The sequence below is a fragment of the Lynx canadensis genome, chromosome D3 (assembly GCF_007474595.2).
Source record: "Lynx canadensis isolate LIC74 chromosome D3, mLynCan4.pri.v2, whole genome shotgun sequence".
Taxonomy (NCBI): Eukaryota; Metazoa; Chordata; class Mammalia; order Carnivora; family Felidae; genus Lynx; species Lynx canadensis.
Genome location: NC_044314.2, coordinates 74,988,564 through 75,006,793, shown reverse-complemented (window position 1 = coordinate 75,006,793; position 18,230 = coordinate 74,988,564). Strand labels below are relative to the sequence as shown.

At 43.1% G+C, this 18,230-nt stretch overlaps 1 protein-coding gene across 5 annotated transcripts in view; it reads left to right on the top strand.

Annotated features, from left to right (window-relative positions):
* Positions 1-784: 784 nt before the first annotated feature.
* The window catches only part of CABIN1 (calcineurin binding protein 1), a 153,550-nt gene continuing 136,104 nt past the window's right edge, over positions 785-18,230 (top strand). The window contains exons 1-5 of one of the 5 annotated variants that reach the window (XM_030336044.1): positions 990-1,232; positions 1,366-1,639; positions 14,471-14,547; positions 15,069-15,161; positions 16,414-16,527. In XM_030336044.1, the coding sequence (XP_030191904.1) occupies positions 14,545-14,547; positions 15,069-15,161; positions 16,414-16,527 (210 nt within the window). In that variant the 5' untranslated portion in view covers positions 990-1,232; positions 1,366-1,639; positions 14,471-14,544. Of the gene's footprint in view, positions 835-989; positions 1,233-1,365; positions 1,640-14,470; positions 14,548-15,068; positions 15,162-16,413; positions 16,528-18,230 lie in introns of those variants that run through there. The other 4 variants (XM_030336043.1, XM_030336046.1, XM_030336045.1 and 1 more) reach the window with 4 other exon arrangements.

Sequence of the window (18,230 nt, the reverse complement as noted above, 5' to 3'; positions counted from 1 at the left end):
GGACGACTGTCCCTCCCCCCTCTCTACATTAGCCCCATTGTGGCCTTGAGCTTTGCCCCCTGGTAATACTGTGCTTCCTGAGGATCCAGCATGGCTTGCAATGTCTCTTACCTCCAAAAGCTTGCCACATAGCTCTCTAGGGGACCACTCTCCCATCTTTTTTCAACTGTTTTAAGAGCTATTTCAAGATACAACTCAGGTATGAGAGCTGCATCCAAGGATGGGTGTTATCCATAAAACTTTCAAACCGTCTGTTTATGCCTCTGTCCACTGCCCCTCCCTCCAAGGCAAAGTCAAGGTTTGTGACTCAATTCTTTTTGAAACTCCCGGGTATCACTAAGGCTTTATTGTTCTGAACTGGCGCTTTGAATTCTTCACCATGATGTTACCATCTTTATGTAAGGTCAAAGAGAAAGCCATAACCTTCATTCCTGTTTAAATCATGGTTGCTGGAATCAAGAAAGGCTGGAAAGGCTGTGAAGTCTTTCTCAAAAAGTCGTCATTTAGCTACTGCTCAGGGCCGGGCACCGAACTCGGCGCTTCCCAAATATTACAAGCGATGGGGCGTGGAGTCCGACTGCAAGCTGGCGCTCCGAGTCCACAATAGTTCGAGTACCAAAAAGCAAGGACCTGGAAGGTTTACACTCCCGCGCTAGGCTGTTTGCAGCCCGCAGGGTCCACGAGAGCCTGCGCGGCGGGCGAGCAGCGCGTGCGCCCTCACTGATTGGCTAACGGAGCCGGCAACGGAGCCAATGGGAACGCGCCTTATTGTCAGGCGGGCGGCCAGCCGGCTCGGGGGTCGCGGCAGGCAGGCCGTTGCCGTGGAGACGCCTGGTGAGTTCCAGGACTGCAGGTTTGGGGGCATCCCTCTGGTGGGGGTGCGGCTCTGCCGAACCAGCGGCAGCAGCGGGGGCCCGAGCTTGAGGGGCGGCGGGCGGACGGGCCGAGGCTGGTGTCGACGCAGGGGGCGCCTCTGGTAGTCTGAGTGGCACAGTCGGGGAAACCGAGGCCAGAGAGCGGGAGCGGTGAGGCCCGGCCTCCAGGCTGTCTCGTGGGCCTCTTCAGGGCCATGGTCGCCATCCTCGGGTGCCTAGGACGGGGCTCCAGTCTCGGGAGTGGTTTTCAGTGACAGCAGCAGAAGCCACCATTGATTTTACGTCCGCCGGGTGCTGAGCCCGGTGCTAACCCTCTACTGACGTCCTTTCTCTTCACCTTCACAGCAGCCCTGCGAGGTGAGTGCTGTTATTAGCGCCATTTACACGGGTGGAAACTGAGACCGAGGCGAGGGGAAGGGACTTGTTCAGAGTCAGCTAGCTAACTAGTGGGTCAGACGAAGTCTAGACAAAAATATTTTTTTTTTTTAAGATTTTATTTTTTAGTCATCTCGACACCCAATATGAGGCTGGAACTTTCAACCCCGAGATCAAGAGCTGCATGCTCTACCGACTGAGCCAGCCAGACTGAATATCTTGACTGCACTGCCTCCCAGGAGGAGGAGGAGGACCTTGGCTAGATAGAGTCTACTGACACTCTCAGGTGTCTTGCCCAAGTGACTTTGGAGCCACTTAACTCTTTGGGGCCTGTGTTACTATGGATCTCTGGGTCAAAGACTTCCTTCAGAGGTTGGCAAACTTCAGTTGTAAGTGTAATAATATTTATAATATTAACATGTAATTATATCATAGTATGTTGTGAATGTAATAAACATAATTGTAATAGTATTTTAGGCTTAGCATAGGAGGCCTGCTCTGTCTACTTAGTTCTGGCATTGTTTTTGTTTTTTAATTTTTTTTTAATGTTTATTTATTTTTGAGGGAGAGCGAGAGAGCGGGTGCGCCGGCCGGGGGCCTGGGGGTGGCGTGCAGAGGGAGAGGGAGACACAGAATCTGAAGGAGGCTCCAGGCTCTGAGCTGTCAGCACAGAGCCCAATGTGGGGCTCGAACTCACGAACTGTGAGATCATGACCAGACATGACCTGAGCTGAAGTCGATGCTTAATGCTCAATGGACTGAGCCACCCAGGCACCCCAACTCAGTTCTGGCATTGTGTAGTGGATACATGCAGAGACAATAGGTACACCAGTGGCAGTATTCCAATAAAACCTTATTTATGGACACTGAAATTTGAATTTTATGTAATTTTTATATAATTTTCATGTGTCACAAATTTTTTCATCCATTTAAAAATGTCAAAACCATTCTTTGCTCCTGGGCTGTATGAACACAGTAGGCGAAAGCCTCCTAGGGTAGAGGAAAGTGGGACCCAGCGAGGGGCCTCTTATGTCACAGCCAGGTAGTGCCACAATGTGGCCCAAGACCTAGGCCTCCTGACTCCCAGACCAGAGCATGTCAGGAAACACCACTGCTTATCACTGACTGGGTCAGGGTGCCGAGGTACTCAATGTGTGCTGTTCTTTATGTGTTCTTAAGGTTGTGGAAACCATAGCCCAAAGAGTTTGGAAATTTGTGAGGTTAAACTCCTGAATGTGCTATTCTGGGATAATATGATTGCTGGGCTGGGAGGCTGAGAAATGAATAGATATTTTCTTTCTTTATTCAATAGCTGCTTTTTTTTTTTTTTCCTCCTGCTAGTGGGTTTCTGGGGTTTGTGGTGAACAATACAGACATGGTCCCCATCCTCACAGTCCTTACAGATGATGAATACATAATCTCAAGTGGCTATTTCTTTTTATATTGTTTATTTTAAACTAATTTTAGGTTTAGAGAAGAGTTGCAACAATAATACAGAGTTTCCTTCTGTCCATCACCCTCCTTTCCCTAATATTCACATCTTACATAATCATGATGGAACTATCAAGAACAGGAAACTAATACTGGTGCAGTTTTATTAACTCAGCCATTAACCTAGTTTGAATATCACCAGTTTTGCACAATGTTCTGTTTTTCATTCTGTGATCCTATCTAACTTCTCATTGCATTTAGTAACTGCTCCTTCATCCTTAATTACTTAGTCTTGTCTTTCTTGGTCTTGACATTTTTCAAGAGTACTGATCAGTTATTTTGTCTAATATCCTTCAACTTGGATTTGTCTCATATTTTCTCGTGATTGGAGTGAGGCCATGCATTTTTGGCCAGAATGATACAAGCATTGTGTTGTCCTCAGTGTGTCATATCAAGGAGTTCAAGATGCTGATAGGTCTTATTACTGGTGATGTTTGTCTTGATTGCTTGGTTTAGTTGGTATCTGCTAGGTTTCTATACTATAAAGTTACTATCTTTCTCTTTCTAGTTAGTAAGCATCTGTGTCAATGGATCCTCACCATTTTTTTGGAGGATTTACTTATTTTCTGGCACCACAAGATGTTCCAGGCTTATCTTTTTTTTTAATTTCTTTTTCATGTTTGTTTATTTATTTTGAGGCAGAGAGAGAGACAGAGCATGAGCACAGGGGAGGGGTAGAGAGAGGGAGAGGGAGAATCCCAAGCAGGCTCTGCACTCTCAGCGCAGAGCCTTACGCAGGGCTTGGATCACGAACTGCGAGATCATGACCTGAGTCTAAATCAAGAGTTGGTTGCTTAACCCACTTAACCAGCTGAGCCACCCAAGCGCCCCTGTTCCAGGCTTATCTTGTGTACTCTCTACCCCTACTCTGGAATCGTAATTCTTTGTTATGCCCTTCAGTGTGGTTATGTAATTTGTAATGCAGTAGGTTCATTGTTAATGTTTATATTACATTTTGGGTTCCCCCTGGAACTTAGTTGGTTTTAATTATTTTTTCGAGTGGGAAACATGACTGTGCTTCTAAGAGTAAGAAAGAACTGTAACAAAGGTATACTCTGGAAAGTGTCACTCACTCTCCCGCTCCTGCCACCTTGTCCCTGTTCTCCTCCACCTTTCACCCCTTTCCCACTTATCCCCTGCAGCTAACTGATCTCTTTGGTGTCTGGATTATCCTTTCTTTTGCACAAATGAATAGATGGTCATGTAATTTCTTAGCTCCTCTTCTTTTATATATGAAAGGTGGCATGCTAAAGATAATTGTGTTTCCTTTTGTCACTTAACAATGTCTTGAAAATCCTCCTGTATGTGTTCATAGAGATCTTAATTCATTTTTAAAAAGTTTTATTGAGATAAAATTTGCCTATTTATTGAGATAAACTTTACATACAATTCAGTGGTTTTTAATATTCATAGAGTTGTGTGAGCATCACCACAATCAATTTTAGAGCATTTTGTCACCCCAAAAAGAAACCCTGTACCTGTTAGAAAACTTCTCACTGTCTCCCCCCTATGTCGAGGTGGTCACAAATACTTTCTGTCTATATAGATTTGCCTTTCCTGGATATTTCTTATTAATGGGATCATGCAAGATGTGGTCTGTGACTGGCTTCTTTCACTTAGCATAATGTTTTCATGGTTCATCCTGTTGTCAGTGTTCATTACTTTTTATTTATCCATTTGTCAGTTGATGGACATTTGGGTTATTTCTATTTTTGGTTATTATGAATAATGCTCTATAAACATTTCCTCATTAATTTTTACAGCTACATATTACTTCATCGTGTGGATGTACCATAGTTTATTCATCCACTACACTATCTGTAGTCATTTAGGTTGTTTCCAGTCTCTTGAAATTAGAAACAATGTTGGAATGAATAACCCCGTGTGTATGTATTTCATATTATTGGAGGTACATCTTCAAGATTGATTCCTAGAAGTGGAGTTGTTGGATTGAAACGTCAGGGCATTTGTAGTCTTGTTAGCTCTTGTCAAATTCCCCTCGAGAGTGGTTGTGCTAGTTGGCATTCCAATCAACAGTGTATGAAAATAATGCCTGTTTCCTGACAACCTCTCCAACAATTAAAATTTGTTAACTTTAATTTAATGACTTTGAATTTTAGTTAGTTAACATACAGTGCAATATTGGTTTCAGGAGTAGAATTAAATGATTCATCACTTACATACAACATCCAGTGCTTATCACAACAGGTGCCCTTTTTGTTTTTAAAATTTTTTAATGTTTATTTACTTTAGAGAGAGAGAGAGAGAGAAAGACAGAGCACAAACTGGGAAGGGACAGAGAGAGAAGGAGGCACAATCTGAAGCAGGCTTCAGGCACTAAGGTGTCAGCACAGAGCCTGACGTGGGCCTCAAACTCACCAACCCTGAGATCATGACCTGAGCTGGAGTCGGACGCTTAACTGACTGAGCCATGCAGGCACTCCAAGTGCCCTTTTTAATACCACCGCCGCCCCCACCCCCACCCCCCCGCTATCAACCCTCAGTTTGTTCTCTATCATTAAGAGTCTCTTGTGGTTTGTTTCCCTTCCTGCTTTTTTTCCCATTAATTTTAATTTTTGCCAGTGATAGTGACAGTATGATAGACATAGTGTCTCAGTGTTGTTTTAATTTGCATTTCTCTAATTATAAGCGGGTGTGAGCATTTTTTCATATGTTTGATAGCCAGTTGAATGTCTGTTTTTGTTGATTGTTTACTTATTTTCCCTATTTTTCTAGTTTTTTTTTCTTTGCTTATTGTATAACATACTTAATGTGAAATTTAATTTTTGAAGTACTTTTAAGTGTACAGTTTGATGACATTAAGACATCAACACTGTTATGCAACCATTACCACCATCCACCTCCAGAACATTTTTCCATCTTCTGAAATTACAACCCTGTACCTGTTAAACACTCCCTGTTCCTCCCCTCCCCCAGCCCCTGGCAACCACCATATTACTTTCTGTCTCTATGAATTTGACTGCTTTAGGTACCTCACGTAAGTGGAATCATACACTGTCATTTTGTGCTCGCTTGTTTCACTAAGCATAATGTCTTCACGGTTCATCCGTGTGGTAGCATGTGTCAGAATGTCCTTCCTTTTTAAGGCTGAATAATACTGCATTGTATTTATATACCACATTTTGTTTCTCCATTCATCTATGAGTGGGCACTTACTTGGTTGCTTGTACCTTTTGACTATTGTGAATAATGCTGTGTCTATTAAGTTTTTAAGAGCTCTTTATGTATTTGTCTACAGTATATGTTGCAAATATTTCCAGTTTATCAGTTGACTTATGACTTCTTTTTTCTGATTAAAAATTTTTTTCTAATTAAAATTTTTTTTAATTTTATTGAAGTATAATTGACATATAGCACTATTCAGGTTTAAGGTATATAGCATAATGACTTGACCTGTATGTATTGTGAAATGATTACCATAATAAGTTTTAACATCCATCATCTCATCTCATATAGATACAAAAAAAAAAAAAAGAAAAAATGTTTTTCCCTTGTGATAAGAACTCTTAGAATTTACTCTCTTAACTTTCAAAATATACCATACAGCAGTGTTAACTATAGTTATCCCTAGTACTTACTTATAACTGGAAGTTTGTATCTTCTGGCCGCATTCATCCAATTCTCTCCACTTCCCTCCCCTACCTCTGATAACCACAAATCTTTTTTTTTTTAATTTTTTTAAATGTTTATTTATTTTTGAGAGAGAGAGAGATAGACCGAGTGCGAGTGGGGGAGGGGCAGAGAGGGGGGACAGAGGATCTGAAGTGGGCTTTGTGCTGACAGCAGAGAGCCCTATGTGGGGCTAGAACTCATGAACCAGGAGATCATGACTTGAACCGAAGTCTGACGCTTAATCGACTGACCACCCAGGCACCCCAAAATTTAAAACCATTTTTATGTAGTTAAATATATTAATCTTTTTTTCACTGCCTTTGGATTTTAAATCATGGTGAGGAAGCCTTTCCATATACAAAGTTAAAGAGGGACTCATCCATATTTTCTTCTAGTATTTGTATGGTTCCTTTGGTTTTCATTTAGATCCCTAATCCATTTGGAGTTTATTTATGTATATGGGGTGAGGTAAGGATCTAATTTTATCCTTTTCCAAATGGTTACCAATTTTTCCGAGCAAGTCTTACTACAGAGTTCATTTTGACCCCAGTGATTTGAGATACTACCTTTGCTATATTTTATTTTATTATTAAAAATTTTTTGGGGCGCCTGGGTGGCGCAGTCGGTTAAGCGTCCGACTTCAGCCAGGTCACGATCTCGCGGTCCGTGAGTTCGAGCCCCGCGTCGGGCTCTGGGCTGATGGCTCAGAGCCTGGAGCCTGTTTCCGATTCTGTGTCTCCCTCTCTCTCTGCCCCTCCCCCGTTCATGCTCTGTCTCTCTCTGTCCCAAAAATAAATAAACGTTGAAAAAAAAAATTAAAAAAAAAATTTTTTTTAATGTGTATTTTTATTTTTGAGATAGAGACAGAGACAGAGTGTGAGTGGCAGAGGGGCAGAGAGAGGGAAACACAGAATCTGAAGCAGGCTCCAGGCTCTGAGCTGTCAGCACAGAGTTGGATGTGGGAGGGTCTCAAACTCACAACTGGTGAGATCATGACCTGAGCTGAAGTCGGACACTTAACCGACTGAGCCACCCAGGCACCCTTTATCATTATTTTTAAATGTTTATTGTGAGAGAGAGAGAGCAGGTGGAGGGGAGAGGGAGAGAGAGAGGGAGAGAGAAACCCAAACAGGTTCTGCACTGGCAGTGCAGAGCCTGACCCTGGAGCCCATTCTCACCAACTGTGAGATCATGACCTGAGCCAAAATCAAAAGAGTCAGATGCTTGACTGATTTAGCCAACTAGGTGCCCCTCTCATATTTTATTTTTATTTTATTTTTTTTTAATGTTTATTTATTTTGTGTGAGAGAGAGAGAGAGAGAGAGAGAGTGTGTGTGTGTGTGCGCGCGCGCGCGCGCGCGCGCGCGCGCACATGGGCCTGCATGTGGGGGGGAGGGGCAGAGAGAGAAGAAGAGAGAGAATCTCAAGCAGGCTCTGCGCTGTTAGTGCAGAGTCTGATCTGATGCTGGGCTCGATCTCAAGAACCCTGAGACCATGACCTCAGCCAAAATCAAGAGTTGGACACTCAGCCAACTGAGCTGCCCAGGTGCCCCCACCTTTGCCATATTTAAAATTTTCATATGTACTTGAGTTTGGGCATGATCTCTGTATCATGCATGTATCAGTACTACTCTTTTAAGTACTAAGGCTTTATACAGTATTCTTTAATGGTAGGGCTTATCCCCCTCTTGTAGCTCTTCTTCTTCACTGTTTTCCTAGCTGTCTTACATGCTTGTTTTTCTATATGAAAACTTGTCTATATGTCAACTTGTCTAGTATCTTGTTGATACTTTTATTTGTATTGCATTGATTTTATAAACTAACTTAGGGAGAACTGACATCTTTATAATATTGAGTTCTGTCTAAGAATGTCTTAGATTGTCATTCCATTTGTTCAACTTTAGTGTCTTTTGGTAGTGTTTTAAGATTTTCCTTGCATAGGTTGCACATTTCTTGTTAACTTAATTTCTAAATATTTAATCATCTTGTTACTATAAACAGGATTTTTCTCTATCATAATGTCTTCTGTTTATTTTTTATGTGAACACTATTGATTTTTCTATGTTAATTTTCTATCATGCTACTTCATTGAGTTCTTTTATTATTAAGTTTTATCGTTGGTGTTGGGGTTTTCCAGGTATTTTATTATATTGTCTGAAATTAAAGATTGTTTTACTTCTTCTTTACCCATTCTTATACCTCTAAATGGTTTCCCTTTTCTTATGGCAATGCTAATAAACTATGTACAGTGGTGGATAGTAGCAGACATAATGGGCATCCTTACTTTGTTCCTGATATTGATGGAAATGCCTTTAGTGTTTCTCCATTAAGTAAGATTTTGGTTTTAGGACTAATGTATATAACAAAGTATCCTTCAATTTTTATTTTCTTGAGTGCTTTTTATCATCAGGGGTGTTGAATTTTGTTAAAGGCTTTCTCTTCTTTGGAGATAATAATACGATTCCCCCCCATCCTTAGATGATTTTATTGTGTTTTCACATATATGAGTATTTGTGTTTTTATTGTTAGTATTTCATTAAAATTTCTCCAATTTTAATTGCATTTCCTTTCATCCAAAAGTTGTGGAGGTTCTTAAATTTTTAGATAGAAGGATCTGTCTTTGGTGTTGTTCATGGTGGTGGTTGTAGTATTATTAAATTCCAGTTTTAATTTATTGTGATCAGAGATATTTTAAGATTTAATTGTACTTTATAAAGATGTTTTCTCTGTGACTTCAGAGAAGTCTGTGAACATGCTGTGAGCACTGGAGAATGTGTAGTCTATGTTAGCTGGGTATAGAGTGATATACATCTGTAAGTTCTGTAATTGTTTTGTCGTTTAGATCTTCTATCTCCTTAACTTATTTTTTTTTTTCTCCATTTGGCCTGTCTCATACTGAGAGTGGTGAGCCAAATTTCTTATTATTAGTGCATTTTTATTTATGTGTCCTAGCATCTCCTGTGGTTTTTGTTGCAGAGAGTTGGTTGCTATGTTATTTGGTGTATATTTTTTTAATTCCATAGCATATTTTATTTTATTTTAGAGAGAATGTGCATGTGTGTGCATGTGAGCGAGCAGGGGAGGGGGAGAAAGAGAGGGAGATCCATGAGATCATGACCTGAGCTAAAATCCAGAGTCAGATGCTTAACCTACTGAGCCAGCCAGGAGCCCCATATATATTTTTTTAGATTTGTACTTATTTATTTTTTTGCAACTGTTGTGACATATTTTTTTTCTATTTTGATCTCCATTTGTTTGTTGCTAACGTATAGAAATACAGTCACTTTGTGGGTGTTGACCTTTATCCTGTGTCTTTGCTAAACCCACTTGATACTTATTAAACTTAGGGTTTTTGGGGCACCTCAGTTGGTTAAGCATCCGACTTCAACTCAGGTCACGATCTTGCGGTCCGTGAGTTCGAGCCCCACGTTGGACTTTGGGCTGATGGCTCAGAGCCTGGAGCCTGTTTCCGATTCTGTGTCTCCCTCTCTCTCTGCCCCTCCCCCGTTCATGCTCTGTCTCTCTCTGTGTTAAAAAAAAAAAAAAAAAAAAACTTAGTGTTTTATTTTATAGATATTTTTGGATATTCTATGTAGACAATTACATCATTTGTGAATATGGACAGTTTCATTTCTTCCTTTTTAATTATCTCTTTTTTTTATTTCTTTTTCTTGCCTTATTATGGTGGCTAGCATTTCTAGTATACTGTTGAATAGGAGTGATAAGAGTGGATGTCCTTGCCTTGTTCCTTATCTTAGGGGGCAAAGCATTCAGTCTTATGGTTAAGTATAATGTTAGCTGTAGCTTTTTTGGTAAATGCTTTGTCAGATTGAGGAAGTTTCCTTTCATTCCTCGTTTTCTAAAAGTTTTTTTTTTTTTTTTAATCATAAATGGAGAACACAGTGTGTGATGATCATGTGCAGTAGGGGCCACATCAGAGGGGAAGCTCCTTGATGAAGTCCCATTTGGGTTGAGATGGGAATGCTTCTCTTTACTCAGGAATGTTACAGTTCACAGTGTTACCGAAGCCATCAGTGAGCTGTTCCTTTATGTGGCTTCTCAACTTGGCTTGCCCTACAAGGGGGCATCCTGTGAGTGACAGATGCTTGTCTTTGAGAAAGATTTGACTGAGAAATTAAATGTCTTCTACTAAAACAGACAAGCTGCCTAGATACCACTCATTTGCTTGCTCATTCCTTAATGGAGTACTCTGTTGGTACAAAAGATAAAGACAGGACTATTCAGGTGCTTATAGGCTGGTAGGTGGGAGAGACCCAGAGACTGGGTAATTCCAGTGCATAGGTGAGACTGTGTAGAAGAAATTTAGAACGTACTCTTGCTGTATTAAATCAGTATAAGATTTTCAGTTTTGAAAAGCTTTATTTTTATGTTTTAGGTAAAAAATTCTTATATGTACTGATATTTAAAAATCCAAGGCCAGTTTTAAGGTAATAATTACTATGTACTATTTTGGCAAAAGTAAAGTAAAACAGTCTGTGTTACAGAGTCTCCACAGTTCTCTCAATGTGTATTAGAGTACAGTATTCTGACTCATTCTTTATTTTGCTACTGGGAATTGAGGGGGCTGAGGAAGAGTGGTAATGATCGGATGGAATTGAGGGGCTATGGCAGAGGGGATGCTGGTCTCCTGGGACTAATGTGCATGAGTCTTTGTGAGGATCACTTTTTTAGGTTCCTCTTGAAATGTTGTATGAACACTTACAAGTATGCCTCAATTCCAGTATGTATCTGTGTCCAGCCCTCCCGACTGCCAGCCTTATGAGATATGCATTATCATACCCATTTTGCAGAATAGGAAACTGAGGCATAAGGGACTGGCTGACCTGCCTGAAGTCACAGTGCTAGAAGAAAAATAGGACCCTAAGCCCAGTAATCTTTCCAGAGGCTGTTTTAAGTTTAAGTGAGATAATGCAAATGTGCCTTATAAGTGTCTGGGATAGACTATAGAGGTAGAGGAGTGGAAGGTACTGTATTTTTAGATTATGTTAAAGTTAGCCCAGGAACCCTTTCCAGCGGGGACAATTGGCTTGAGTTTTAGCATGGATTTTAGCAATTCAAAACAATTAGGAAGCTTGAAGTTTCTATTTTCTCTTTGGCACCATGGGCTCCTCAAGGGTTTCCTGGCCCTGACTGTAGTACCCAGGGAGCACTAGGGGAGTCTAGGGGCTTTCTTTATGGATGCAGGTGGGCAGAGGGGTGGGCAGGGACTTACGCAGCAGGTGGGACCAGAAACCTCTCTCTTGACTTGGAGCACATGGTTTTCCCTCCAGCTTGGCTGGTTATCTTTCATTCATTCTGTCCTGAGGAGGTGTCTCCTGTCAGCTCTGAAATGGAACCTGAGTTCATCCTGGTCCTGGGGGACACAGAAGCCCCAGGGGAAGGTACCGGCCCATCTGGCACAATCCCGGTAGTTGTTAGGTACCTTTCTGCTAGGTGCTGCTGAGCAAGAACAGGCAAGCTCTCCTCTTTCAGGAGTAGGTCGGCCCTGGGCCGATGTTCTCCCACCTATGGACGTGGGTCCCACTGCTGCTACACAGAGACCTGATCCCTCAGCCATCTCTGGGTCCTCCTCTCGTTTTTTTCTGCATGGGGATTCAGGTGGCATCTGGGAAGACTTGCTGTGACCTGGAGCTAGCACCTGCCCTGTGGGGAGCTGGTTGGGGGCCTATGGTTAGGTGTCAGCACCACCCTCCCTGCACTCTTTACCCCAATTTATAATTGTTTACCCTTGCTTTCAGTTCTTTTGGGTATAGACCCAGACGTGGAAATGCTGAGGCATAAGGTCACCTTAGGTTTAAATTTTTGAGGAACTGCCATACTGTTTTCCACAGCAGTGCATGAGGGTTCTAATTTCTCTACGTTCTTGCCAAAGTGTGTTGTTTTCTATGTGTGTATATTTTGTTGTTGTTGATTTTATTTATTTTGAGAGAGAGAGAGAGAGAAAGAGAGAGAGAGAGAGTGCACAATCAGTGGAGGAGCAGAGAGGGGGAGAGAGAATCTTACAGGGTTCCATTTCACAAACTGTGAGATCATGACTTGAGTTGAAATCAAGAGTCAGTCACTTAACCGACTAAGCCACCAGGTGTCCCTTAAATAATAGTTTAGATGCAGAGTTTTAATCATATAATTTCTACTTTACTGTCTCTCTCTCTCTCTCTTTTTTTTTTTCCGTATTGTGTGGTGGTCACAGTGTCTAACATGGCATAGCTTATGGTGAAGCAGCAATTTCCAGACTTAGTAGAAACATTCTTTTTTCCTAAATATAGAACCCAGGAGATAAACTAGCTGTTAGCCTAGGGTATGTTTGAATCTTCCTTGTAGGTGAAAAGACTGTACTTCCTTTCTTGTAAGAATCCTTGGAGAACTCAGAACCCAGTGTGGAAGCCCTACTACAAATCATTGCTGTGGTGCCGTTGGCAACAGTAGCAGTCCTTTTAAGTTATAGGGGTGGAACGTGCATTCAGTCTGTATGCCTGGGCTTGCTCCCACTGCTGGATCCTTCCAGGGCCTTCTTTCTGCCAGCATCTCAGATGGGACTTTTTCTCATTCCTTTTTGGCCCTATCTGGCTTGTTTGGGGTTGCCCTCTGTCCCAGCCCCTCAGGCCAGAACCCTTGGTGTTATCCAGAAACCTTCTGTTCCCTCCAGGCTCCCCGGTGCTGAGTCCTGTGAGCCTGCCTCCTGGAGTGCGTCCCTTCTGTCCACTACCACTGCCCCATCCAAGTTCCTGTCATCTCTTTGTTTAATGACAGCATGTAATTCACATACCGTGTAGTTCACCTATGTGAGGTATGTAAGTCAGTAGTTTTCAGTGTGTTCACAGAGTTGTGTAACTGTCACCATAACCAATTTTAGAACATTTTCATCCCCCTAGAAAGAAATCCTGTACCTATTAGTAGTTACTCCCCATTTGCCCCTCTCCTGCTGCCCATTATCCACTTTCTGTTTCTGTAGATTTGCCTGTTCTAGACATTGCATGTAAATGGAATCAGACAACATGTGGCCTTTTGTGACTGGCTTCTTTCATTTAGCATCAAGGTTGATTCATGTTGTAGCAGCTATCAGTACTTTAGTCTATTTTATGATTGAAGAATAATCAACATAACACATTTTACATATCCATCCATTTTATTTATCCACTCATCAGTTGACAGACATTTGGGCGGTTGCCACCTTGAAGCTGTTATGAATAATGCTGCTATGAACATTTGTGAGCAAGTTTTGGTGTGGACATGTGTTTCATTTCTCTCGGGTAGATACTTAGGAATGAAATTTCTGGGTCATATGGTAACTCCATGTTTAACATTTTGAGTAACTACCAGACCGGTTTCCACAGTGGCTGCCCACTTTACCTTCCTATCAGTAATGTATGAGCTTCTAATTTCTCACATCCTCACTAATTCTGTCATTTTTTGCAGACTTCAAACTGGTCTACTAAAACTGGTCTTCAGACTGGCTCTGATATTTTTTCGTTTATATTTTTAAAATTTAGTTTTCCCAGAAACTCTCAGTGGCTCCCGTTGCCAACAGGATAAAGCTCCTAGTTCCCCCCGCATGGTATCCTTTCATCATCCACACCATCTCTGCTCTAAGATTGTACTCTGGGCTGTACTGGCACCCGCACGTGTCCCCATTCCACCCCGCCCCCGCCCCTGCCTCTTTGTTTCGCCACCCTTCACTGCAGTGCTGTCCATTCCTGATCACTATCCTTGATCACTTCAAGTGAATTGTTTTCCACTGTTAGACGTTGCCTGGGTTTCTCTTCGTTTCATTCAACTGTTGAAAAAAATAACTGTTTATAGGTCTGTTGTGTCTGCTGAGCAGTGAGCCCTGGGGGCAGGAGTTGGTCTCACTCTTCTGTGTCCCCTGTGCCTGGTGTCTTATCTGGCTAGAGAGAAGCTCTGGCCTGGGCACCTGGGTGACATCACAGCTGTCCCAAGGCAGTCGCTCACCAGCCTGTGTGCTTAGAGCTGGTCAGGCCCCTGGACTTGGGAACTGCTTTGTGGTGGGCCCCCGGAACTATGATGTTGCTGGTGCTTCCTGGGCCCTCTCTCAGTCTCTCTTGTTTCCTGTCTAGGAGATTGTGGACTGGCACAACCCCTGCCAGTGATGGGAAGTGGTGCTCGGTGGCAACCGTGAAGCTCTCTGAGTATGGTAAGGATTGGTGCTTGCCTATTTTCCTGGCATCAGTGTTATTTTGTCACTTTGCTCCTGGGAATGTGGGACATTTTCCTAGGTGACACTCAATATGGGGCAGCCTTCCTCCTGGGAGAGCTTTTGGCTCATTTGAGGGTAAGGATATTTGACCTTCTGTTGGAGTGGCTTGCAGGGCCTCATCACAGTTGCAAGAAAGGTACAAAGTTAGCATGCTTTGTTGGAGTCTTCCATTGTGTCTGGCCATTGCTAGGGTGTCCCCAGTCTGTTCCTTACGCAGTGAACAGTACCCAGGACATGCTCCCCAGATAGATTGTTATGGTCCCCCAGACATGTTCTGGTCCTTATTTTTTTTTCTCAGTGATCATTTGTTGTTCATTACTCAGATTCTGAGATGGCCATAGCTGTTTGAGGTAGAAAAGATTATGTGCCAGAGCAGAGTTGTATTCATTGTAGGTTGTTAAAGAGACAAGTGACATCTCAAAAGCAACTTTTTTCCTCCCTCAAATCCCTGTTTTTAGATTCGAATTGCAGCCTTAAATGCCAGCTCTACAGTTGAGGATGATCATGAAGGAAGCTTTAAAAGCCACAAAACGCAGACCAAGGAGGCCCAGGTATGTAATCCATGGTCTTCCTCTGCAGGTAGACCTTGCTTTCCATTTCTGTAGGTGGTACCTCATTTTAAATGCATTCAAGTGACTTAATGGGATTTCACAGGAAAATCCCATTTTGAAAGATAGCTAGTTAGTTCTCCATCTCATGTTAAACCTGCTTCACTTAGAGATGGTCACACTGAAGAGAAATTCTGTATTCTATGAGCAGTGTTTGGACCAGTCCAGCTCCTGGGCCCGCTTCCCCAGCTGGGGCTAGCTTTCCATGCAACCCATTCTTTGTGCACGCTTCAGGGATTGCACCCAAGGGATGGTAGCATATTAATGGTAGATGGTGCTTTGAGGTTTCCTGGTATACTGTCCTCACTTTCCAATGTGAGGAGGCCCTTGATGGGAGCTGCCTTGATGGCGTTGGTCGGGGGCCAGGTTCAACTTCAGCTCTCTGGATTCTTGGTCTTTCCTCTCTACTATGAAGCCTGGCATTCCTTCCATTTCAGCCTACCTCTTTCCTTCCTTCCTTCCTTCCTCCCTTCCTCCCATCCTCCCATCCTCCCATCCTCCCATCCATCCATTCACCCATCCATCCATCCATTCATCTATCTATCCATCCATCTCTCCACTGGTGTCCTGCCTTAGTATAGCAGTGGTTCGCTTCTTCTTCCTGCCTTGGGTTTCCCTGGAATAAACATGTGCCTCCTCTTTCACAGGAGAAACCAAGGCAGTCTGGAGCCCTTTCAAAAGTCTGCTAGTCCTCTATCCCTGGTCCTCAAGGGATGTCAGTGGGGCCCAGCCTGCCCAGTGCCCCCTCTGTCCTGGAGGAGGTTGTCGCCCTCCCTGGGCAATGATGAGGCTAGGGCAGAGTGGCAGGGAGAAAACAATGGAAACCATCCATATTCTCTAGGAATCACTGGGTTATTATGGCTGGTGAGGCCACTCTCCCAGCTTCACCCAGAAAGGTCCAGCTGAGTTTATAACCTTGCTGTTGCTGTGACCCTGTGTCCCTGGGCCAGTGTTTTTTGCTATTGCTTAGACTCAGTTGAGCCTGTGTTGCTCCTGTCTCCTTGGGGGACTCCTGAGGGGTTCTTCTCATAGTAATGAGCTACTGGGAGGTTGGAGTATTAGAATTGTTTCCACTACAGAGGTTATAGCTGTCAGTTAACATGGCCTTGACTGCAGTCTCCCTTACACACACTTTTGGCTTAAAAAATGACAAACCTTTATACTGTGTGAGAATATCTCTTATCTTGGTTCCCAGGAAGCAGAGGCTTTTGCCTTGTATCACAAGGCCCTGGACCTCCAGAAACATGACCGGTTTGAGGAGTCAGCCAAGGCCTACCATGAACTCCTGGAGGCGCGCCTGCTGCGAGAGGTGAGGCACCATAGACCAGGTGGTGGGCTTGCCCTCTGCCCTCCCACTTCTTAGCTGGGCAACCTTGGACTACTCTCCTCTTTGCCCCTCAGCTTTCCCACCTGTAGAGTGTCAGCCTCGTTGGATTGCTGTAAATTCCCTGAAGGTTGAGTGAATTCAGTGAAGCATCTAGAGTGGTTTTTGGTGCATAGTAAGAACTCTTTGTCGGCTATTTTATTACATTTTCTTTACAACTTCTCTGCCAAGTTGGTGGGGGCTATTGTCCCCGTTTTACAGTTGTGGAAATGGAGGCTTAGTGAAGTGTTGATAGCTCAAAGCCATCCAACTAGTGAAGCATTAGAGCCAGGATTGGAACCTATGGTTTCCTGATACTTAATGATCCTGTTGGCAACACATTTTGGCAAATGCCTTTTGGGTGATAGCCCATGAGCTCAGAAAGCCTGTGTAGATGCTCTGTGGGCATTTGAAAAACAGTTGGAGAAAGGGCTGGAAAAACAACACAGAGGCACGCTGAGGACACAGGCTATGGGCAGAGAGGGACAGGCAGGACAGGACCTGGATCCAGCCTTGGGGCCATGCTAGTGATGAGTGAGTTCATCCTGAGTTGACTGGGTCGTGGAGATGTTGCCTGGAGGTTTGAAAATGAGTCTCAACTTAAAATTGATTTAAGAAGAATTATATTTCATTAGGAGGAAAGGTTTTGTTTTCAAGTAGCCAAACACCAAACACAGAGACATGCAATAAGGAAGCCGACAGACGCTATCCATGGACATTTTCTAGAACATAGTCCTTCAGTTGAGCAGTCTCCTATACCTCTAGGAAGACAAACGCTTGTGTCTCAAGTCCCTACCCCTGGATAGTTTCTACCACTAATGAGGCAAAATGCTAACTGAGTTCTAATTGTCAGTATGAGGAGTCTATCCCTTCTCTTACTCAAGGTATCTGTTCATGTTCCTAATTGGATAGCTTGTCAGGATTCTTTAGTGCTGGTTATAGCGTCTTAGAATTAGGGCCATGGGAATTGCGATCCATACCTCCCCCTTTAGTAGAAAGTGAGTGAGGGCCCAGAGATGAAAATGACTTTATTCTACTTTACCGAACTTCAGCCATGGGCCAGGGACTGGATATGTTTCAGGAGTGGATCTTCCCTCAGACCACAGAAGAGTGGGCCTCAGAGGTGTGAGCAGGTGAGCACAGCACCGAGTCGGAAGGGTGCTGGCCGGATGTCGGCCTTGTAGCCATAGCTGTGTCCATCTCTCTGTATATCAATTTCAGTCTTAAATGACTGCTGTAGCACTCTCCTCCCTGGCTTATAAAAGTAAAAGGTGGTCACCATAAACAATCAAAAAGTACAGAAAATATACAGAAAGGTTTGTTTTCACATTCATCAGGCATTGGTGTACCTAAAAACTAAATTATGTAGTTATAGTAGCACAAACACTTGGCATAAACAGGTCATGGAACACAGCTGAATCCTAAGAAGCGGACAGCTTAGTTGGTATACATGCTGGTGGAGGCTTGTTGGGGCGAGCTCTTTGTCTCCTGTGGCATCAGCCTGCATGTCACGGAGGATGGAGAATGGTGCTGAGTCCACCTGGTTAAGTAGAGGTTAGTGACAAGAGCTTCTGTTGTGTCTGGATGTACCACTTACTATCTAGTCTCCAGGGTGGACTCACACAGCTTCTGTAAAAGGGCTTTTGAAC